The sequence below is a fragment of the Echeneis naucrates genome, chromosome 13 (genome assembly GCF_900963305.1).
Source record: "Echeneis naucrates chromosome 13, fEcheNa1.1, whole genome shotgun sequence".
Classification (NCBI taxonomy): domain Eukaryota; kingdom Metazoa; phylum Chordata; class Actinopteri; order Carangiformes; family Echeneidae; genus Echeneis; species Echeneis naucrates.
Window position 1 is genome coordinate 15981812 of NC_042523.1, and position 23432 is coordinate 16005243.

Here is a 23432-nt window from a genome sequence, read left to right on the forward strand (position 1 = left end):
TTTTAGCTGACGGTGTGTTAACGTTTACGTTTGTTTCCATGGTAACGCCAAACCGTTCGGTGACGGCCGGGCTGGCCGGATGTCGCTTCTTGTTCCGCGTCGGACACATATAGGTGCTGCAATCCGCTGTCACTGAACCAACATGGCGTCAGGGTACATATTAAATCGTGGTGCGTTAACATTAGGGATTCATTGCCAGCGTGTTTACAGAAACGTGACATTATCACAGGTCAGGGAGAAAAAGCGATGGATGAAGGCATACACATTCCTCATGGCGAAGAAGTTAAAGCTCGAGGGACCGCCGCCACCGAAGCCCCGGTACGGCTAACGCAAGCTAACACTAGATAGCATTTCAAGGCCATTAATGTTTTTTATATTTGACGGTGCATGGTGAGATTTTCTTGTTGTTGTTGTTTCAGTATAAAGAGTTTGAAATAGTCTCGTAGGTTTCCCTTGGATACAGGCAGAGTAGTATGTGGTTTGTTACTCTATTGTACAAGTAGTAAAAGGTCACAGCTACAAACCTTGGCTCCTCTGTACAGGTCCCATTTATTGTTCGAATTTAACATAATATTTTATTTTGTATTGGTGATGACATTTTAACAATGTTTTGTTAGTCATAAGTACAGCTGCTTTCTACATGCTCCTGCATGTAGTAAATGAGCATCCATATACCAACACACAAACAACAACAAACTGTTAAACTGTGTTTATCTATTTTTGGCTATATTAATCCCAATAGGACCTGTTGGAACTATATGACAAATTTTTCACCAGGAAACTTTCTGAAGAAAAACTTGCTTGACTAAATTTTTGATCTTCTTTCAGCTCTCAAAAGCCTCACTGGGATTACCACACTGAGGTTCAGGCTTTCAGCACTCGTCTCCACGAGAACTTCTCCTTGGAGCTATTGAAAACAGCATTCATCAATCCCTGTTATTTGAAGGCAGAACAAGAGAGGAGACAGGGTTTAGGCATGGAGTTGGAGACCTCCGCTCTTCTTTTGAAAAATAATATTCAGTTGAGTGCAAAGGGAGCAGTCTTCACCCAAAGCTTCCTGACTGACTGGTGCAGGACCAACTTCCCGAGCCTGCCAGTTGAGGGGGTAGAGAGTATCACTGGGCACATTACCAGTGCAGAAGTTGTGACCTACGTAGCAAGAAATCTTGGGATTGAAGACCTAACAATGAGTGCAGAATCCCCTGTTCCTGATGATGTACTCCATTCTACATTCATGGCAGTGATTGGAGCCCTGCAGGAGAGCAGTGGAGATGAGCGAACAGGCTTCTTCCTACGAGTAAGATGATTGGGGTACACCAACATAAATAGTCATACTGAGGACTTATTCTATTGTAGGCAAAATCATGAGGTTTTTTTTTTTACCTGTGTACACTTCTGCTTTCTTTCCTTTTGTAGGATTTCCTGGTCACTCAGCTCATAGGAAAGGACCTATTTGATATGTGGACAGTGGTCAACCCAATGGGATTACTGGTGGAGGAGCTTTCTAAGAGGAATGCCCCTTTACCAGAGCCTCGTCTCATTAGGTCTGCTGGAACCAGCACTGTCCTGCCCCTGTACTTTGTTGGCTTGTATAGGTATGTGTGCTGTTGTGAATGCTGCTAACACAAAGTACTTCTTATGTTTGTGTAGTGTGCAGTGTTGGTGGTTAATAGTTATATGTATATATTCTGCCTGTGTTCTTAAATCTTTCTCTTCATGCCTGTGTGTTGATTCAGTGACAAGAAGCTTCTGGCTCAGGGTCCAGGAGAGACGCTTGTGGCAGCTGAGGAGGAAGCAGCTCGTGTGGCTCTCCGGAAACTCTATGGCTACAATGAGAACCGCAAACCATTTGACTTCTCTCCACAACAGATGTATCATCAGCCTTTAATTCAGTCAGTCAGTAGCCTTTAATGAACTAACAGCTGTTATGCTGCAGCAGGAAATCATTTAAAGGGGTGCAGTTGAATAGGAGAAGGAGCTTTAAACTGTGGGTTCAGCAGTGCATTGTACAAAATGGCCCTAATATCAGGCTATCTTTGTAAATAACAAACTTGCCATTTGTTTTACTTTGCTGTTCTATCACAAAATGTCCATCTGTAATAAAAATTATGTATTTGTATGCCATAACATGTAATCTGAGTTTGTTTTTTGTTTTTTGTTTTTTTTAATAATGACTTTCTCTGATATCTGCACAGTTGCTTTGCTTTTCTTTTATCTCAAAGGTTGTCTCTGTAGGGCCCTGCGATAGACTGGCGACCTGGCCAGGATGTTGTAATTGGTTCCAGCACATTCCGTTATCTCTGGCGCTTCGATTTTCAGATAGCGAGATGTTTATCGTGTCATGCCATGTTATGTGAAAACCTTCAGCACCCTTACCTCAGTTTTGCAGTGACAAAGCTTATCCGCACGGTGGCGCCTGCGTGTTAAAGAAAGGCCCTGTAGGGGTTTGTGGCTGGTCTGTGCAAAGAGGTCGCATTTTAGACAAGATCATTCACCTCCGATTTTTAAACCTCCCCACGTTCCACATGCGAAATTTAGTTGAGCCGTCCGAACTCTGTACTTAAGTTTTCAGGTTACATAGCCAGGAGATGATCACAGGTGAACTTCGAAAAATAGATTCGTGGGAAAAAAAATGTATATTTATTGTCGACGCCGACCAAAACTACGCACCAGGGCTCTGCGCAATATATTATAGACACCTGGCCAACGTTACTTATGTGTGACAATTAAATTCTCCATGAACGTTATTAGTGGAACGGAATTGCCTTTCACACGAGCTGAACAATTTTGTACGTGCTTGTAATATGCTAGTCATCCGAAGCCGGAAGTAGGTGGCGGTGATGCTCTTGTTCCGTTAGTGAACGTGATCCGACGCCTCAAACTCGTTGTTCGCGGAGACGCCAGGCCGCCGTGACAACAGACAGACCTGCCCATTCCTTCTGTCTCTAACACGGGTCGACTACCGTTAAAAAGCACAGCCCTTTGTTTTAGCTACAGCTGCCCCCCTCTGTCTTCCCCCTTTGCCCCTCCATAATCCTGCTGTGTAGCCCACCCTCAGCATGGCGGCGAGTGCGAAGCGAAAACAGGAGGAGAAACACCTGAAGATGCTAAGAGAAATGACGAGTTTGCCTCCCAATAGAAAGTGCTTTGACTGCGACCAACGCGGCCCAACCTATGCCAACATGACTATGGGCTCCTTCGTGTGCACCTCCTGCTCCGGCATCCTGTAAGTATTGAGTTACTGGGTGACCTTAGTTTAGACATGGCGCACACGATATAGCGTTTTAGCGCGCCCCGGGCTACATATGGTAACCTAAAGCAGTTAGCCGACTAGCGCCAGCTAACGTTAGATAGGTATCTTCTGGTGTCAGTGTGAGTTTTGACATTGTCTTGCCGCTGCTGTTGGGCGGGGTACGAGGGTTGGCACTGTTTAGCACGGCAAGCTAGCAAGCAGCCGGGATGCTAGGTGACTTGAAGAACCGGGGCCAGCCCGTTAACTTCCCCGAATCTTGAGAGCAGGTCTGCGGGTTAGCCGGTGGCCAACTGTTAGTACCAGCACCGCCCTGAAACCGGGCTAAGCTGTTCTGGTTCTGGTTCTGGTTCTGGTTCACTAACACACACATCGCATACACACGAGTGCGCGTTTAATTTTTCTGCCGATCGAGGTTTCGTTTTATATCCTATTTGCACTTAGTCATTGCTCCAAATACAGTTAAATTTGATTACATTGCCAAGTGTTATAAGCAGCAACCGGTTAGTGAAAGCCGCATCATTTACATTGAGGAGAAAATGCCGGCACGATTTGCGCTATTTGGGTTGGCCGACTAAAACCTTCGTGTTGAATTCACTCATGTCAGTAGTTTCCTCATATGCAGGCGTACATCCACCTGTGTACACCAATGGTTTTTTTTTTTTTTTCAGGGTAGCTGGATGTTTGACTTTCGATAGCGTTTGCTTGATTTACAGCTTTGCTCTGCAGTTGTGTAACCAAGCAGCTGTAGCTCTGGATTTGGGATTAGTGAAGCATTCCGTTTCTCCTTATTCAGCTAAAGTATCCCACCTCAGTTCAGCTGTCAACTGTGTCATAGTGAAAAGGTTTTGTGTGTACAATAATAATAATAATAATAATAATGCAAAGTGGTGTGGCATTATAATGGTTATCGTTCTCCTATGATTTTCCAATGGGCAACATGGTATTGCACTTGGAGGAGTTGTTTGCCAGATATTATCCATATTGCATAACTTTTTGCAAATCTGCTCATAATCTCTCTTTGTAGATATTTTAGGATCTCAAACTATTCTCCTCAAATTCCATAGAGTTAGGTGGCAAATTAATTTGATCAGTGAGAACAATAGGATGACAGCTCCTTGTTTTTTATTGAGTACCAGGGGTCACTGAACGCTTTAACGGATATGAAAATAATGGTTATCATATGCTATGGTCTTTGCAGTGACCAGATTACAACTTACTTAAAAATCAATGGGAAATGCCGCACTGGTGTGTGAGACAGCACTCTGTCCCATCATATTTTCTGGAAGAGTTATGTCTGCAGTGTTTCTGCAGTAGATTTCCAGTGACATATTTGTCTTTCCTTTATTTGTCACTCATCTGTATATTGATTGCTAAAAAATGTCCCTACGTGAGTCTTGCCCTGAAGAACCTCAGAACTCAATACATATTCTAAGATCTAAATTAGGGTCCTGAGATATCTTGTTTGTTTATATTGCTTATATTTTGGCTCACAAACAGGTTGTCTTGGTTTCTGTGAACAAATAATGTTTATATATTTCAAGCCATTGTAACTGAAATAATTTAAGGCGAGTGAATTGGCAGTGAGCTATAATCAGGTAATTCAATAAGCTGTTCATTTGTACATCCTGTTCTGCTCATTCATACTATCAGAAACAGTCTCCATTGGTCTTAATGTTTTATGGAAATGCCATTTTCCATCTGAGCAGCAATAATTCTAATGATTTTGCTTGGGAAAGAAAATATTTGTTGCTCAGTCAGTAATTCCTTACTAATGCCTTTTTTTTTTTTTTTTTTTTTTTTAGTTCAGTGAAACAGATAATTGCTCAGACACATTTTAGGGCTGCTGTCAGTCAGTCACACTTTATCCAAGATACAGGCTGTGTTTGACTAGGTTTGTGACCTTAATCTGTGCAAACTGTTTTAGCTGTCTCCACTTTGAAGGTTATTTACTGTAGCACTGAAAAGAATGAGATTAATTATGTGCTTGCTGATAGGCAGAGATTGCCCTCCATTTCACTTCACTAGTGAGTCTGCAGGGACTTGACTGTGAATTTCCCATCTGCTCACCCTGTAGTGTTAAAGGCTCTAATGTGAATTAATTGAGTTCTTGAATAGCTTGAGATCACAAATCCTCCCATTTTGTCTACTGCTTTTGTTCTTGCCCACCTTTTATTTTCACAAAACATTGGGGAAAATTTTGAAAGAAAATTTTTATCCCAGCAGACAAGTGCTAGTTGAAGAGGACTTGTGTCTGTCGGATATTTGCAGGAAGCCTTATGCGATTGTAGGCTCAGGAAGTGGTATGCCTTCACCAGGCTGCTACATCAGCAGCATGTGATTTTTTTTTTTTTTTTTTCCTCTTTTCATGTTTGAAACAGGAAGTGGCAGAAAGGTCACTTTCTTTCTCACACTTTCCTTTGAATCCTACAAAGTAAAGATGCTAGCGTTGTGACAAAGAACCTAAACATTTATTCTCAAATTCATTGTTTTGGTTATCATGTTACTGCTATGACTGTTATATGTACAAGAGCAAAGTTTGCATTTTGCTTTTTTTTTTGGGGGGGGGTCTTTTACAAGGGAATTATATAAAATTATATAAAAAATTATAAAAATTATATAAAAAAAATCCTATTACTTATTACTTAATACTAGTATTTGTGTGTGTAGTTATTCTGAAAGACTACATTACAACTTTAGAATCTTTGAAGCCCTAAATATTTGGGTTAGATATGGACATTGTTGAGACAGTCTTAGAGGTGATTTGTTGAATTTTCAGTTTACTTGATTACCTACTTTATAATGCACTTTTTCTCCCATAGTTGTGGTAGTTTAATAGGCGGAGTTGGAATCTGCTATGTAAACACATTCCTTGTGAAGGTGGAGGCCTTCCCAGGAGGTACACCACTTACAATGACTCTTTCTAGAAAGTAGCACATGGGAGGAAGTAACCCCATTTGGCCTCTCTGTTCCTGAGTAAGCAGGCTGTAACAATGACGAGAACATGTCAGAGGTAGGAAGGTGTCACTTATACCAAATGTCCACAACACAAGTAATGGTAAGGAAACATGTCTCTGTAATTGAAGGTAATTAATATTTAAATACATGTAAAATTCCAAAGAGGCATTTTCTTTCATATAAGCATATTAATCATATTAATATAATTGTTAAAGATGCAAAAGACATTAACACAAACAAAATCATTTTTTGGGGCAGCAAAATGACGGCTGTTGCAGCCTTTCGACTCTTTTGAGACTTAACATTGCCAGTTTCTCTCGCCCTGTGGGCGTTGCAGTATGCAAATGAGCTGACATCCCTTAGCTTAGCCAGTGTGATGTACAGCAGTGACTGTCATAATTATTTTACTGTGCAATATGTTATATTGCATTAATATCTAACTTGAAAACTTAGACAATGGATTGATTAAATTGTTGATTAGTTTGTTATAGAATTGTTCATGTGTACAGTATTGTGGTGTAAAAACATATTTTATCACTTAAAAAAAATCTAATTTGTATTTATTGCTGTCATTTAATCTGCCCTAAAATATAACCCAGTGTCACTACACATGGCCATAGTTAGATATATTGAATTGGTGCTTTGTCTGTCAGAAATGTGGTTGGATGAGGTCATGTATCACCATGACATTATATTTTCATAGTAAGATGCTTCCCTCCTTTGTCCCTGTGAAACTGCAGGATGCATGGAGTTCAAATTTCCCTACAAGGACATTACAGAATATTTTATCTTTAATAAGTTTGGGGATAAGACTTCGAAGAAAGACTTTGAGTCAAGGAAGAGAGACTTGCATTCCATATTTAATGCAAAACACATTACACTAACAAAGACAAAATAACCAGCATTATATTTCCTTGATTAGGTTGCGATGCTTCCATCATATTTATGCCTTAAGGCCAAAGGAACTTTCTCCCTCTGTTTGACCTAGTTTCATCTTCATGAGACAATGATCACTACCTCAAGGCATTAAAAAACACACAAAGCTCAGATACACAGGGAATCATTCACACATTCTTGTCTTCTGCTTTTTGACCAATAAATTTATTCAACGTGGGTTCAGTACCTCCTGATATTGATACATAAAAGGAAATTTCAGTTCTCCAACTTCAGATGGAACTAACAATTTGCTTAACTTTTATCATGAATTAGATTATTAGATTATTATAATAATGCATTATTTTGTGAAAGATGCAACCTATTAACGTTTATTTTTTGGGTTATGCCTCCATACTGGTACAAGTTGTGTCCATTGACCTAGCCATACTATGACTAGGAATAGTTGAAGGTAATTTCTTTACATTTCATGTCTACTTGAACATCACAATAAACTAGTTAGAATTTAAAAGTTAAAGGTCAAGGTCACGGCGACCTCACAAAACAGGTATTTTAGAATAATCTAAGGATGTATGTAATAATGACGACACACATTCTTAAGTATTCATATCTGTACTTTTCATTTTCCACAGTATGTCTGCAAACCTTATAATACAGCTATTGAGAATAGGGTGAGAATAACTAAGGGGTGGCAGCAGTGAATAATTTAGGAGTTATGTCTAGTATTTCATTGCCTTTAGGATCTGACTCTTTTGAGTGTATTGCATTGTTAGTAATTTCAACACTGTGGCTCTCATTTCCCTAGAAGGTTGTTGATGTTAGTACATATGGGATGATAGTGAGTCCAGCTTTTTGACTTGATTTTGTATTTGAAAAATAAATACAAGAACAGACGTGAACAAAGTATTATATTGGCTGAATGGTTAACAAATCTCCAAATTATTCAAGGTTTGCCAACTATTATTGGCCACCCAATAATAGCTTGGTAATCCTGAACTCAATTTTGTAAGATCTTGTCAAAAAAACTTTTAACGAAATGTGCTGGCTTTAATCATTTCAGGCCTGTATTGTAAGTCGCAAGTTCCTAAACCTGCAAGACCATCTATTTACAACAAGAGCTGAGTCAGGAAGATGCAAATGAAACATAACAGGTGGTGTGGGCAAAACACTTATTCAAGACCAAGTAAGGAACAGCTGCTTGTTCAAATGTGTCAGCAAAAAAGGGGACATGATTTAGAAAAACATAAAGCAAAATGTTTGGCAAAATAGTGAATCCATTGATTGGCCATTGATTGTATGTCCTTGTATGAGATAAGAGAACACAAAAGCACAGAGAATGAATTGAGTGTGTTTTTTGACAAGTTCTGGCCTGTTCCTCCACCACCACACCCTTGGAGAGTTCATACCAGGCCAGAACAAAAAAACATTAAAATTAAAGGTAGAAAAGGTGCTGAGGGCAGAACATTCAATTTAGACATACAGATGCATGCGAAACATGTAAATTAAGATAAAGTCTTATGGCCCATTAAGGCCACATATGATAGAGTACACAAATTTATACACAAAGTTATTTGATTAGAAGGGGTTAATATTGGTGTGACTCTTGCCATAAGACTTGAGTCTGAATAATTAGATGGTTACCTGTTACTGTTTAAAAACAGAATTAAACTTATGTAATATCTTTAAATGTCATGCCATGATGCTCCAATGTCCACATAAAAACAGGTTGGTGTTTTACTTTCTACTGTCAAAATGCTCCTTATACCTCAGGACTGTGACTATATTCTCTGCTGATACACAGCACAGATCCAGCTGCTGCTGATATGGGTGCAGTATCAGTGTAAAGAAAGAACAAAAAGTGCCTCTATCTGACGAATGGCTCTTATTTTATTCTGTACAACACTTAACTGAAAGAAAGCCACCACTGGTTTTGTTTGACTTGGTTAAAGCTGACCAACAATGCTAACAACAGAAAGTTGATCTAACAAGTGCTCAGATACAATCCTGCATTTAACTGTGAATCAGTAATTTATCTTTTCCTCATCGTGATGGCTGTTATGCTAAATAGTTTAAGCCTGGTTCTAGTTAAAGCATACTGGTTGCATGTTAAATACTGATTAGTCACCTTCAGAAGCAAAACAGGCAGCGACTTGTGAGGATGTTAGTTTTCACTAGAAAAAATATGTTCACGTCTGGAGCTTAATATTAACTGCTAATGTTGGCTCTTTTCAACTATTTCAGTTACTAGCCATTTTTATTTGGGGCCATTGTGGCCTTAGTCGTTACCTGCTGAAGAAAATGAGCAGAGCTTGTGCTGTTCTAATGGGTGTTGCTCCATAATGGAAGTTTCTATATTAAGGGAGATTGCTCATACTTTGACTGCACTCTTGCAGCTGACTCAGTCGCAATTAAGAAAGATTGTCTTCATCTCCATTAGTTTTTTTTTTTATCCCCTTATCCCTTAATATTTTCTCTCTTATTATTTCTTTGTCATATCATTCTGTAATGTTTTCTTCCTCTTGCCAGTTGCAAACAACAGCCAGTCAGTTTGTTTTTAATTAAATGGCCCTGTCCTCAGATGTGGGATCTGCAGGATGTCCACTGTCTTCCAATTTAATTGAGTCTTGTTTCTGTTTTTCCACCTACAGGCGGGGACTGAATCCACCTCACAGAGTCAAGTCTATCTCCATGACAACCTTCACACAACAAGAAATCGAGTTCCTACAGAAGCATGGAAATGAAGTAAGCATGGCAATTATCTCCCCTGTCACAGTTGTTGCTTAAAGTTGGGTCAACCTTTCCACTGCTTTGGCATGTTTGCTTTTCAGACTGTCCTGCAGTTTAGTATGACATACTGTTTGACTGTGTGATGTCTAGCTGTGTCCATGACACCTTAATTGACAATATCTAAATGGAACCGAAGCATCAGTTATCAGACATTGATACCTCCATGCACCACTTAATGCAAATATTTAGATCTTTAACATGAAAAGATTATATAATATAATATATATAATTTTCTTCTGAAAAAAATATTAAAGACTTAAAATCAATCATTTATCTAAAATGTTACGTTGTATACATTCAATCTTGACACAGGACAGTACATTTAGGTCAAGGTTTCCAGGTCTGTAAGGCAAAACAGCTAAATGGCAACTCAAAACCCACCCAACCGCATGTAAAAGCAGCCCAATACAGCACTCAGAATATTCCCACACAAATCATGTATATTACTTTCAAAGTCCAGCATTGCCATCACTGCAAAACACGTCTTTCACTTATAGGTCCTACAACAGCCTTACATAATTGTACACAGTATATTGTCAGAAATAAAATATAATATGTAATACCTTGCTTCAGCTCAGACTCCCAATACTTAATTCATATACTTCCTTCTGTAAATAGCTTATATGTTTACGTTAATACCTTAGTTCAACTTCAACAGCTTATCCTGTTAATTTAGAACATTTTAATAATTTCCTCACAGCAAATATGTTGAAATTATCAGTGTATTTACTTAATGAAACCTGTTCAGCTGTTGGCTGTTGGAAACTTGGCACTAAATGAACTACTCATAACACAGAGGCCCTCTACAAAAAAGGACAGAGCACAATGTTCTTCCTGAGGAGACTGAGGTTGCTTGGTGTCTAGTAGGCTCCTCAAGACCTTCTACCAGTCTATGGTTGCCAGCGTGCTCTTCTTTGCTGTAGTGTGCTGGTGGGGCGCTGCCAAGACTGGCGAGGTCCACAGGCTCAACAGGCTGGTGAGGAAAGTTAGAACAGTGGTGGGTTTGAAAACACTGGCTGAGAGGAGGGTGAAGGACAAACTCTGTGCAATCCTTGACAGTCCTTCTAACCCTCTGCACGACAAGCTGTGGCTGATGAGCAGCTCATTCAGCCATTGAATCATCCCAACCCAGTGCAGAACTGTACCCTTAAAACGCTCCTTTATGCCCACTGCTATCAGACTGTATAACCACTGTTTGGACCAGAAACAGTTCTAACCTAACTGACTGATCTCTATTTAGTTTCTGGTCTAAGGTGACCTTATCTGCAACTTTGTCACTTTGTTCTTGTTGCATTTTTTTATTTTATCTTATTGTTGTCTATGTCTTACTAATGTTTTTTTGTTGCCTGTCCTCTGTGTTATATTTAATTTCCTTGTCACCTGTTCTCTTTCCTTGTGCTACTGTGGCATTCAAATTTCCCCAATGGGGATCAATAAAGTATTATCTAATCTAATCTAATCAATTTAAAGTTTCCAGTGTCTTTTATTTAGATGCGTTGAAATCTCTCACTCTGGCCCTTTCCCATTCTTTAAGACTGCCTTCACATCCTTTTGTACATTTCTTCCTTTTTTTTCTTCTTTTCGACTTAGTTAGTTCAGAGAGGCAGGTGGTGGGCTCTGGTTGGGATTTAATCATAAGTTTGTCAAGATTTTGAGTCTGTCATAATTGAAGTCTACCATTAAAAGGTGCCAGAAATAAATAGGAGTGACCTGTTTATGCTTTTAAATAATGTAATGTGTTGGATGAGTAGTCTTAAACAATGCAATGTATGATTGCCATTCAAGTGCTGCAACTTTTGCATTCCCATCACAACCACTTTGGCTTGCACCTTGTATCTGTATAAGACAGAAGAACTGAAGTGTATCCTCATTCAAGAACCATTTTTGGTGAACAGAGTATGAAATAGAGCAATGTCACCTGGGAAACACAGCCTATTAAAAGCTGTAGCAAAGTAGCAGCTCAGGCAGACATGCAGGAGACTCAAGGTTGGGGCTGATGCAAATATCCTTCAAGGCTGCTATATAAATACCACTACATTCAAGCTGTTTCTTGTCTGTCCATAGAGAGCACTTGACACAGAAAAACTGTATTTTCAGCAGCTCCAGATGCCAATCTAACTAATCAATAACAAAGGGTGAGCTTGAGCTGTTAGTGTGTAAATTTGCAGTAAAGCAAGCCAAAGATGTAGCAGCAGTGTATGTACAACAAAAACTGTGCATGCTCTTGCAACTCTATCATTCCTCCTACAATGCTACACTGTATACTGACTGCACCCACACAAAGTATATAAATCTTTCCTTACAGGATTAGGAAAGTACTTGAGGAATGCGAACATCAAAAACTCATGTCTCAGGTGAAACTTTGTGTTTCTACACACCACAGCCATATTCAAGCTGAATTTCCAAACAGGGGGCTAACTCATGCTAGACTCAAACTATATCATTAAGTTCAATTATTTACAAGAGGCGTTCATCTGTGAATTGCACCATGAAAATTTTGTCTGCTGTAAAAAAAAAAACAAACAACCAAAAGTTTTTTTTTGTTGTTGTTGTTTGTTTGTTTTTGTTTGTTTTTTTTTTTTAATTATTAGTCAACGCAGCATTCCTTTGATCTTAAACTAGTTAATGGTCAATTATGTTAACAATTGCTAAACTTGTGTGCTACAAAAATGTTGTACCAGAACTCACTTGATCTCTTGTGTGCCTTTAGGTATGTAAACAGATTTGGCTTGGCCTTTATGATGACAGAACCTCCTCAGTACCAGACTTCAGAGAACCACAAAAAGTCAAGGAGTTCCTTCAAGAAAAATATGAGAAGAAGAGGTGGTAAGTTGTTTTGTTGCTGGCAGTGCAAAGATATGAATAATGCTTTGACAATGTGCACAGTGCAGATTTGTAGCTTGTCTGTGTATTTTCCCTCTCTATGGCTTGGAGAGTCTCACAAGCAGCTCATAGCAGTTAGTTTCAATCAAACCTCCAGATACGCTTCTTTAATTGCACAGAATTTAGGTCAGTACTGTGAAGCTATTTTATGTGTGAAATTCTGTCATTCCATTAAGTTCTAGGTTTTGATTGTTTTCAAATATGTATGAGATTTAGCGTAGTTGTTTCATTATTACTGTTGAGTTCCATAACTAATTAGAAGTCAGACAAGTATGACTAAGGGCAGACCAAATTATGGATTGGTCTTAAAAAGTACATATTGATTTTGTATAGCGGTTGGCTAGTGATGTTAGATTAGTCAAGCGCATCAGATACCAAACACTGAATTGTCATATGCTATGCTGTACATTTAACAAGTTATATTTTTCTTTCCTTTTTGGTGCTATAGTTTCCAATGCTTCTTGTTATGTCATTTGATTTAACTTGTCATATGGAATTTATCACAGGTACGTACCTCCCGAGCAGGCCAAGGTAGTAGCATCGGTCCATGCTTCCATCTCGGGTTCCTCAAACAGCAGTACAAGCAGCACCCCGGAGGTTAGACCACTCAAATCCCTGCTGGGGGAGTCAGCTCCCTCCCTACACCTCAATAAGAGTACACCACCAAATCAGGTGAGATTTATGATTACATACATGTTCAATGTGTAATTATTGACATAGGTGATTATCATATAACAAATTATTTGAAGTAACTTAAGCCATTCAAAACCACACATTACCTGTCTGCTTTCAAAAAAACTCTTTCTTGTTAGTGTACCTAAATACACTTGCATGCAGATGTATTCAAATCCATCTCCTGTCCCCCAGTCTCCTGTGGTCAGCCGTGGACAAACCCATCAGCAGCAGTTCCATGACAAGAAGTTTGACCTCCTCAGTGACTTGGGTGGAGACATCTTTGCTGCCCCGCCTAACTTGAATGCAGCCGCCAGCTCCAGTTTTGCAAACTTTGCACATTTCAACAGCCACACAAGTAAGGAATACAGTTATTGCTTGAATATGTACTGTATATGTAATATGAATCATCACATATCATGCAAAAAAACACTGACGCGGGAAAAAAAAAAGAAAAAGCAAAACAAAAAACCAAAAGGAGCACTTGCCACAGCTTCCAGTTGCAGGCTAAATTCCTTCACTGTCTTGAGGAAAAATGTGATTTGATTCATTTAAAATATGACGATTCATTGTATATGCATTTCAACATGTGTATCTCTTTTGGTATAGAAGGATAAATCAAATGATGTAAATTCTAAACCTCAGTGAATGCTGTTGTGGCCATTAGCCTTCATGATTGCGGTGCTTCAAGAGAAGGCGACATGCAGAGTTGTCGCAATCAGTAATACCCCATATAGATTTAGGCAGAATCTCTGTGATACTGACCCCGCCACCCCATCAAAAACACACACATTTCACTCTCACTGTCCCTCTCTCACTCCCTTGGTCTTACATTCGACTTCATTCTCTCCTGTTTTAGCACTCTTTGCTCTCCAGTCTTCTCACCTTTCCACTGCAACTGTGGCTGACATTATTTAGCTCTGCAATTTGCAATGACCTCCTTCCTCCTCCTGATACTAGCTCTTTGAACTTTCAGCTTTAGGCAAATATGTCAAACTTTCCAAATCACATTTGTGTGTCCATCACTGAGTATTGTTTACTCTTTTTTCAGTTCTTTTCCGACCTTTAAATCTGGCACATTAATTTTAAATGCGCAGTTCATTCCTGTTACTAAAAAAATAACAAATTCCTTCTAAGTAATCAGAATCCAGACATTTTTGTGAACATCGCATGAAAATCAGTGTTGGAGGTGCTATGGACAGAAACATCTACATGGTTATTATTGTCTACAACATGGGGCCATTAGAGTTTGCTTCCCATGGTGAAAGTAATCATATTCCCTTTAGAGAGCCATCAGCTTTCGCCCTTAATTCAGTAACTTAAGCGGCATCCACGCGCCCAGCATGACCACAGAAAGTCACCTTTCGGATAAATGATTTGTGCAGTCTTAATTGCACAAATTCAATCTCACATGGTATGTAGACAACAAGGAGTCCAGATAGTATCTGGTTCGAGGGGATAAAAGTCAAGCAATCCTGCTTGCATTTAAAGCTGACATCCATGGTATTATCTTTCATATTTAGCACATAAGCCATTGGTTTGTTTTGGGTTTTTTTTTTTCCCCTCCACTCCATTATCCATGCCTTGTCATATGTTTAACTCCATTCTATTACCATCCCATCCATTGTTATCCTCTCATTTTGTCTTTTTGCTCATCCGTTTCAACCTCATCCTGACATCACCTCCAGCAGCACAGAATGCCACCACAAATGCAGACTTTGCAAATTTCGATGCATTCGGGAGCACTTCTGGGTCGACAGGTGGTTTCCCCTCCGCACCCCAAGTCCCATTCCAACCCTCAAATACAGGTAGAGCATGTTCTCTTCACTGGATGAACATCCACATCACTCCCACAAAGATATTTGCTTATAGAATTATATTTCCCCTGACTATACAATGTATAAATACGTTTAACACAGACAGCCTCTTCAAATGGAGCATGCTGTTGGTCATGAGTTCATCGTTATTTCTTTCTTTCCCATGTGTTTAGTGTCCATTCATCCAGTGTCAAACTGCACCACTTTCACTAACGGCAAAATATTTGGTCTATACTTCAGCTCATTGCCGTTGAATGTGGCAGAGTACATAACATAATGATTACATAATGTGTATCTAAGTAATAGAGCATTAACAGTTTGCTCGAGAGAAGCATGCTATACAAACACAGTAGAAGAATTGACTTTAACTGCCACTTGGAGATGATCTAATTTTGAAATACTTGTGTGACCAAGTATTCAATGATTTCTTCGGTTTTTTTAAGGGTGTTCATGGCTATAGACCACTGTACTCCACTGTAGTGTAAATTGAATTAATTTTCTAGTGGTAGACAATTAATCAAATATTTCTTGAGTGTGCTATTCTGGCCAAGTAGCTAAAGATCACTGTGCAGTCATTAAGGTAGAAAGTTACATTGACAGAAGACGTGCGGCAATATAACCACATAGTTTTTTAAACATCAGAATATTTATGTTGCATATTAGGGATTTGGCAAGAGAAACACAGGCTGTATGATTTAGTCGAAACTATCTTTGCTCTAAAACCTGAAACTTTAATTTGGTGTGTTTTAGTCTAAAAATGTTATTTGGGCCTGGTCTCAGGAAAATGTTATGCGTTACAGTGCCGTCTGCTGGATGTCTATATTTGTGACTGCATTTGACTGCACAGTGATCTCCTTAGCATGACTATTGCCTGATGATGAAACTCCCCCCCTCTCTAGTGCCTTTGTAAGATAATCCCTTTCTCACAGACACTGATTGACTGAGCTATCTGCCCTCAGCCATCCATTCTGTCATGTTTTTCCTCCTTTGCTTCAGCAGCAGTTGGTTTTCATTGACTTCATGCTTTTCTTTTCCTTTTTTTTTTTAAATTTGGTTGATGTCTTGTCTTTGTTTCTATGCCCTGTCTCACACTGCGAATTGCCCCATTTCGCCATCCCTCCCTCCTTTGATTTTTGGCTGCCAGCATTCACTGTGCTCTCATCCAGCCGCAGTATGGGTGAGTTTGCCTCTGCTCTGCCTCTCCAGGGTGCACACAGTAAGTCTCTCTCTGGGTTTGCCCTCTTAATAGCTTTTACCCTTTCTACTGCATCTAATGCGTAATCATTCTGATCATCCTTTCCCTGGAAATATTTTGTCTCAGCATGTAGCTCTTTTTGTGTTCACAGTCAACTGTCTCACACATTAACAACAGGGTTAATAAGCTTTGACAGTTGCTGTGACTATTGATGATACCTTTGGAGATTACCTAAATGGAAAAACATAAGAGCAAAACTAAAATGGTGTCAAATTGAATCAAAGTGAATAATCATTATTTTTCTTAATGCAAGGCTAGAATCAGTTCATTGTACTGTTCTTTCCATATTAGTTGGTCTTTTTATCATTTTATAAATTATGTGGTTAAAATTTGACAGTATATGTTTCTACACAGTTTATTACAGGTAGAGTTGAATTCCCTAAATCCATCATTGGGAGCAGGTAGGGGTGAGCAGGGCAAGAGTAATGTAAATTCGTATAAGTTGGATTATAAACAAACCTAAATATGAGCTGACATCGCACAGGTAAAAACATTTAAGCCTTCTGACTACTTCTCTGAAAGCCTGTTAAATAAATCATTTACTTGTATGAGCTATCTATTTTTGTACATCCCTGTTAAAGAGTTTCCACCATTTACGTGTTTGTTTGTTTTTTTCTAAATTAATTACACTAAGCATAGAATGCCGTGACATATTGGTTAAGAATAAATGATTGTAAAGGAGAAAGAAGGCATTTTTAGTAATTATACTCTCACCACCAAAGACTATGGTACTTCTAGTTATACTTTCAATGTCTTTCATTGTGCTCCACCTTTCAACTGTATTGTTGCAGACCAAGCAATGTCCTGCCTGCAAAAAGGTTCTACATTTAAAATTGATGAGACAATTAAAATGATCACCTCTACATGTGATTTTTACAGGAGCAGTGGAGCACAATCACTTACTTAATGGGGCAGAGAAATATACTGCTTTGTGTGCGCATTCGAACTACTGCTCACACAGCGCTGAGGCAGACTGACCTTAGATTACAGAATACAAAAAAGCAGAGAGACCTACATCAGGCCTGACCTTAGTGAACATTTTGTTTGTTTACTGTTTTTTATTCAGAAATAACATGTCAAAATTCTGTGAGGTTAGTGAAAAAGAATATCACGTTACTGATATACCAAGAATATTTTACTATGTTGTAAATTCCTCAAGCATTATAAAAACAAAGAAAGGACACCAATTAGCGTGATTGCCGGAGTGGTATTATATGAAAAAAATGTCAGTTGTAGGTGTCTAACATGGTAAAATATGAGCACTTCTTGAACAACGTCCCTATTCAATTCAGTCACTTATAAGAATTACTTATATGCTCGGTAAAATATTGGACCTGATCAAATTAGTCTATTCATTATAGCTCAACTGTTGTTTCAGGCTGGTTCTGGAGACAAACTTTTTCATTGAAGTATCAAGATGGTTTCCGTGTCATATTAAATATATTTTTAGTTGTGTTTGTCTGTAACTTCCATGATCCATAGGGAGGTACAGAACTTCTCAGAAATTTACTGTTCTGTACATCATGTATCTCTAACAAAATCATTTCACTTATATATTATTTATATTTATATATTTATTTTTAACTTAACTTTCCCTGAGTTCCTACGATAATATGCAGTCGGGATAGTGCAATATTGGATACTTCTTTTAAAAGCATGGTATCTATCCTAGAGATAAGGAAGATATCCCATCCCTACCCTGATTCCACTGCAACTTTGCCCTGTATGAAGCTCCCTCCTTATCCACCATTTTAATGCTGTCACTCAAATCCAACAATAAAGGTCCCCTCACGATTTTTTAATCTCTCTCTTTTGTACAGGTAGCGCCTCAGGGGGAGTAGCCAATGCCAATTTTGCAAATTTTGACAACTTCCCCAAATCGTGTAGTGCTGACTTTGGATCCTTCAGTTCCTCCTCCCAGACTAACTCCACAGGAGCTGGCAAAGATGCTGTACAGAGTACTAGCATCCCTGCCGATAGATACGCAGCCCTCGCTGACCTGGATAACACGTTTAGCTCTCCCAAAACAGAGCAAGGTAAACTTCTATTGCCTAGCTGTTTTTTTTAAATCTCAGCTGTAGGGATAGAGGATTTACTGAACAAGGAAGTTGACACAACATAAATTATTTATAATCAGATACATAGAATTAAGTCCCCATGATTCTTTTTCTCAGTGCAGGGAATCGCGTAGTTGCTCTTAAAACATCTAATTCTGTATCACAAGTGGCCAAAGCGCGGTTGCATTTTGAGATTGCCTTACAATAGTTTTTTTTTTCTTTTTTTTTCTCCAAAATCAGTCTCCTGGTTTCAGTGTTAGAGAACCAGTCTCTGTAGAAACAACAAACAAAAACACATGGTGAAAAACCCCCTTGTTATAATTAAAACCTTGTTTCTCGGTTTCATCTGAGTTTTAATGTCACGTGATGTTCATATTACATGTGTTTCTGTGCTAGAAAATGCTAATTTCCTAATGACTGAACATTTATTCCCCATTATTTTTAATAGGTTGAGAAGGGCAGCTATCTCCAGCAACTAATTTGAACCATCCTCCTGGTTTAGTTGAGTCAAGATAGACTGAACTGGGCTCTGCTCTTATTTGATTCTATTACAGGAGCTGGTATTCCTGGGGGGGTGAGCTCAGCTGCGGCAGCAGCAGGAGTGACTGGTTTGCCTCAGAAACAGCCAGTGATGCCGTCAGGGGGTGACCGTTATGCTGCTCTAGCTGAGCTTGATACTGTCTTCAGTTCCTCAGCCCCTGCCACCAGTGTTTACAACACCACCAGCACCTCACAAGGGTGAGACCATGCACATCATAAGAGTACAGTTCAAAATTCTAAAAGTGAATTTGTTTCTGGTTTTATCATTTGGCTGGCTGCCCCAATAAGTCAATATATTGTTTTTTTTCCCCTCTGCAGAGGTATGTTTGGCTCAGAGCCTGGGGTGTCTTCAACACAAGCACAGCAGGCTCTGCCAGGCATGGCTCAAAGTTTTGGAGGTAAGTGGAGGCACATGTTTTGTTTTTTCTCTTGGGGGGATTTCTTCTTATTGTTGTCCATACATGAAGTCAGGGGGGGGGGGGGGGGGGGGGGGGGGGGGGAAATATATATATATATATATAAACTACAGAAATATAGTTTACATAGAAAATCTAAAGAAGGAGGCACACTTTACTATGGGCAATTCTAGCTGCTGGAATTCTGCAATATTCAATATCTTGAGCTTTTTGGGACTTGGAGGGCTGTCATAATTGAAATGTAAAGAGCAGTGGACAGAAGCAATTTGAGACCATCAATCTGAAAAAACATAATATCTAGGACATTGATGAACTTTATTATTTACTGGGGAGATGGTTTGTTTGTTTGTTTTTCTGCCAACATGTCTCATGACATTTTATCATCTTAGTGCAAATTTACTACAAGGCATTGTTTGCCGAAAAGGATTTAGCCATGATCAGTTTGGTTTGGGAAACTGATGAACCAAAGTTAGGGTTCCAGATAATTGAAGTACAAGTTGTCCACTGGCAGTGGGCATCAACATATTAAAGTGGTACCTACTGCAGGGATCAATCTTTTTGTTTATTTGTATTACATTCAGATCATGTTCCAGTTCTGTACAAATGTTAGGTGATTTGATACCTCTCTCCCAACAGCTCAGTCAACTAATCCATTTGTAGCTGCTGGAGTTGCCCCAGCAACAGCTCCCACAAACCCATTCCAGAGCAATGGCAGAACAGCAAATGCTGCAGCAGCAGCAGCAGCAGCAGCAGGTATATATATGTGTGTGTGTCTGTCTGTGAATGTGGAGTATTTTATATTTACATTATCATACACCCAGAGTATAATGTATTAGATTACCTTGCACACCCAAATTAGCAATCTTTGCCAGACCATCCATTGCCATAACAATGCCTGATACCAGAGTGCCAAAAACAGTATTATAATTCAAAAACAGTTCTGAATATTGATATTACTGTGGGAAGTGGAGCAGGAACAATATTGCCATTTAATTTTGTACAGAAGAGAGATGGACGACAGATTGAAATGGACAATATGAGATTCAGTTGTTTGTCTGATTACTCTTACCATGCTGGACAGGCTTGATGAGGGTTCTTCATATGCAGGGTTATCCTCCCACCTTTGGTAGGTTCTCTTGTGCTCTGTTTTCCCTTTTGCTTTCCTGCACCTTGCTGTAGCAGCAACTCATTTTTCCTGCTGCAAATGTATCAGGAAAATGTGGGGAGCATAGTGTCCAGATTCAGAAGTACAGGTGTGACAAAATATAACACAATTTCACCACTGAGAAGAATGGTTTAGCCTGAGATCAAAATGAGTGGCTCCTGCAGTATCATGTCTTCATAGGAATGTGTCAGCCCGAGCTGCAGAGCAAAGAAGTTTTATTAAATCAAGCCTTATTCACTAGTTTACTGTATCAACAAGAAGTCAGAAAGTTTACCAAAGTTTTGAGCGATGTGCTTTGTTTTGTTTAAAGGAAATATTTATGAAAGGTTAAATTATTTATTGCATGTCTTATTCTCTCAAGACAATGGCTCCCTCAACATTTTCCTCTTATTAGTGACATATTTATTGGGTCTATTCTCTTGACAATGCTGCATTCAATAGCAAGAGCTATTGCTCATATGTTTACTCAATTTTAGTCATTGGCAGTTTAATGTCCATTGAATGTAGCATTTGTACCAGGTATTGGATCGTTCAATTGCCAGCTAGTTGTCTTTCTTAGAATAGTTTAACTGCACAGTGGAAAATTTTCACAATAAGCATGTGTTAAAACACAACCAACACATGCCATGTAGGATTTGAAGGAATGACACTATTGATTAGAGTGGTGTGTAGTTGTTCACCTGCCAAACTAACGGTGACCAAACCTACTGCATGGCATAATTGATTTTTATATTTCCTAATGTGTTGTTGTATCTATTTATTTTGTTGACTGTTTGTTGTCTTTAATCCCAAGTTGTCTGTCCATTTTGTCATTTAAGCTTCCTGTACTACAATATACTGCTTTCTAAGAAACTGCTGATATTAAAGGACCCCATGTTTTTAAAGTCCTGTGTTTTTGATGAGTGTCAACTTTAAGTTGGCAAGTCTGTATATACTGTAAAATGTATGCCATAATTTTGAAAAAAAAAAAGAATAATAAGAATCAAAAGGTTTAAACTAAATCAGTTTTTATGTGCATGTTTTATGAGTCTACAGTTGTTTAGGGGTTGAGTCTTGTATAGACTTCTTTAACCAGTTGCTGTCCTGCTGTGTAGCGGCCTCATTTGGCACAGGGTCCATGAGTATGCCATCTGGATTTGGGAATACTGCAGCCTACAACCTCCCCACCAGCTTTAGTGGAACCTTCCAGCAACCCTTTCCTGGCCAGGCTCCTTTCCCTCAGCCTCCTGCATATCCCCAACAACCCAATGGTGTGTATGCCTGACTGTGGAATGTGTAGTTTACCGTTATCGGCATTAGGGGCTATCCAGAAGTTTAATGCTGCATGTGCTTTTGACTGACTAGTAGTTGTCAGCATTGTTCAGTGGTGCAATATTATGTTTGATGTTGTATGTGTATTTCTTGATATGGCCTAAATAACCATGTAAATGTCTTTCAGGTGGAGGTATCCCTGCTTTTGGTCAGGCCAAACCTGTTGTGACTCCTTTTGGGCAGGCAATGCCTGGACCTGGACCTGGACCTATGGTTTCAAGCAACCCTTTCCTGGTCAGTAAGTGGGCGACATGGTGTGATCTCCTGCAAAAGAAACAAATGAAGGGGCTTCAATTCAATGAGCCAAGATTTTCTGATAGAAATGACTCATATTTTACCTCCTTTTAGTTCGGGTGAATTTATTATTGATTATGAATTGGCAGAACAATGGTAGTTCTGTTTAAAAGAAAAATGTGCTAGCAGTGCTAGCAGTAACTCTGGATGTGATAATATTAAGACTACTGGACATATTTTACCTTTCATTACACTAAGTATTTCTCTGACTGTCTGTATCACACTTTCTTCCTCCAGGGTGCTGGTCCATCTGCACAGTATCCAGCAGGAGGCTCTTCAACAAATCCCTTCTTATAGCAATCCATTCAATCAGCTGTATGACAGGGTCAACAACTGGCGCGCTTGCACCTATTGCACTGTTTTGTTTCACAAGTAGCTTTAAAAACACAATGTTTGTAAGAATTTGTATTTTTTATTGCAGTTTGTCACTATTTGAACAATATGACAGACAGTCATGCTGATACTGTCTATGGCTACAAAACAAAGTGATGGTGTGTGCAGAGGGAGAGGTTGATCCCCTCTTCTCTATTTAACCTGTGAAATGGCCAGTTCTCTACTGAGCCACAATGTGTAATCAAACTGGCTGAAAACTAAGTTATTGCATACATTGTATTCCATTCATTATGCTGCAATTCTGTAAATACTATTTTTCTTTAGGAAATTAGCTCGATGTGCATATCAGTATTTGTATCTAACACGATTTGTTAAGACAGAGCTGTCATTTGGAAAAGCTAATGGGTACTGCCAGTTGCCGTCTTTGTAAAGAACCAAACTATTTGTGCAGGATCCTTTTAAGGTAAACTATTCCCACTTAAGAAAAAGAAATGCATATTCTGTTGTTAAGGTGAAAAAAGGAGTGAATGCTGCATCAGGGATGGGTAGGGGTCTCATTTCTCTGCCATCCCCTGCCCTGCTGCTCCTGAACTATAGCGAACCCACATGTGGGTAACAAGAACAATGAACTGAAAACCACTTACATTGGGTATTAGAGAATTTTAATTTAATATGTAAATATATACAGTATATATATATATATATATATATATATATATATATATATATATATATGTATGTATGTATATGTATATGTGTATATATATATATATATATATACTTATACACACATATGTGTA

The 23432-nt window shown here is 38.9% G+C and overlaps 2 protein-coding genes across 9 annotated transcripts; both read left to right on the plus strand.

The window, feature by feature from the left end:
• The first annotated feature begins 104 nt into the window (after positions 1-104).
• On the plus strand, positions 105-2184 carry mrpl44 (mitochondrial ribosomal protein L44). The gene is made up of 4 exons (XM_029518163.1): positions 105-318; positions 829-1297; positions 1417-1595; positions 1737-2184. The coding sequence occupies exons 1-4, from the start codon at positions 143-145 to the stop codon at positions 1909-1911; spliced, it is 999 nt and encodes a 332-aa protein (XP_029374023.1). The 5' UTR covers positions 105-142; the 3' UTR covers positions 1912-2184.
• Positions 2185-2875: 691 nt separating this feature from the next.
• Positions 2876-23348, plus strand: agfg1a (ArfGAP with FG repeats 1a). Of its 8 annotated transcripts, none has more exons than XM_029518095.1 (14): positions 2876-3226; positions 9751-9844; positions 12600-12715; positions 13279-13444; positions 13640-13802; positions 15133-15252; positions 16406-16477; positions 18337-18552; positions 19128-19311; positions 19432-19511; positions 20166-20282; positions 21789-21944; positions 22133-22239; positions 22537-23348. In XM_029518095.1, exons 1-14 carry the CDS (start codon positions 3060-3062, stop codon positions 22594-22596), a joined length of 1818 nt encoding a protein of 605 aa, XP_029373955.1. In that variant the 5' UTR covers positions 2876-3059; the 3' UTR covers positions 22597-23348. The 8 variants fall into 8 exon arrangements, with proteins under 8 accessions (XP_029373955.1, XP_029373957.1, XP_029373956.1 ...); XM_029518097.1 differs by having other exon boundaries at positions 16406-16438; XM_029518096.1 differs by having other exon boundaries at positions 15136-15252.
• Positions 23349-23432: the final 84 nt, after the last annotated feature.

Coding starts and splice junctions, on each gene's coding strand:
- mrpl44 (XM_029518163.1), top strand. CDS start 143: ATGGCGTCAGGGTACATATTAAATCGTGGTGCGTTAACATTAGGGATT. Junction 319..828: donor CCGCCGCCACCGAAGCCCCG/GTACGGCTAACG, acceptor ATCTTCTTTCAG/CTCTCAAAAGCCTCACTGGG. Junction 1,596..1,736: donor TACTTTGTTGGCTTGTATAG/GTATGTGTGCTG, acceptor GTGTTGATTCAG/TGACAAGAAGCTTCTGGCTC.
- agfg1a (XM_029518095.1), top strand. CDS start 3,060: ATGGCGGCGAGTGCGAAGCGAAAACAGGAGGAGAAACACCTGAAGATG. Junction 12,716..13,278: donor AAATATGAGAAGAAGAGGTG/GTAAGTTGTTTT, acceptor AATTTATCACAG/GTACGTACCTCCCGAGCAGG. Junction 16,478..18,336: donor GCCTCTCCAGGGTGCACACA/GTAAGTCTCTCT, acceptor TCTTTTGTACAG/GTAGCGCCTCAGGGGGAGTA.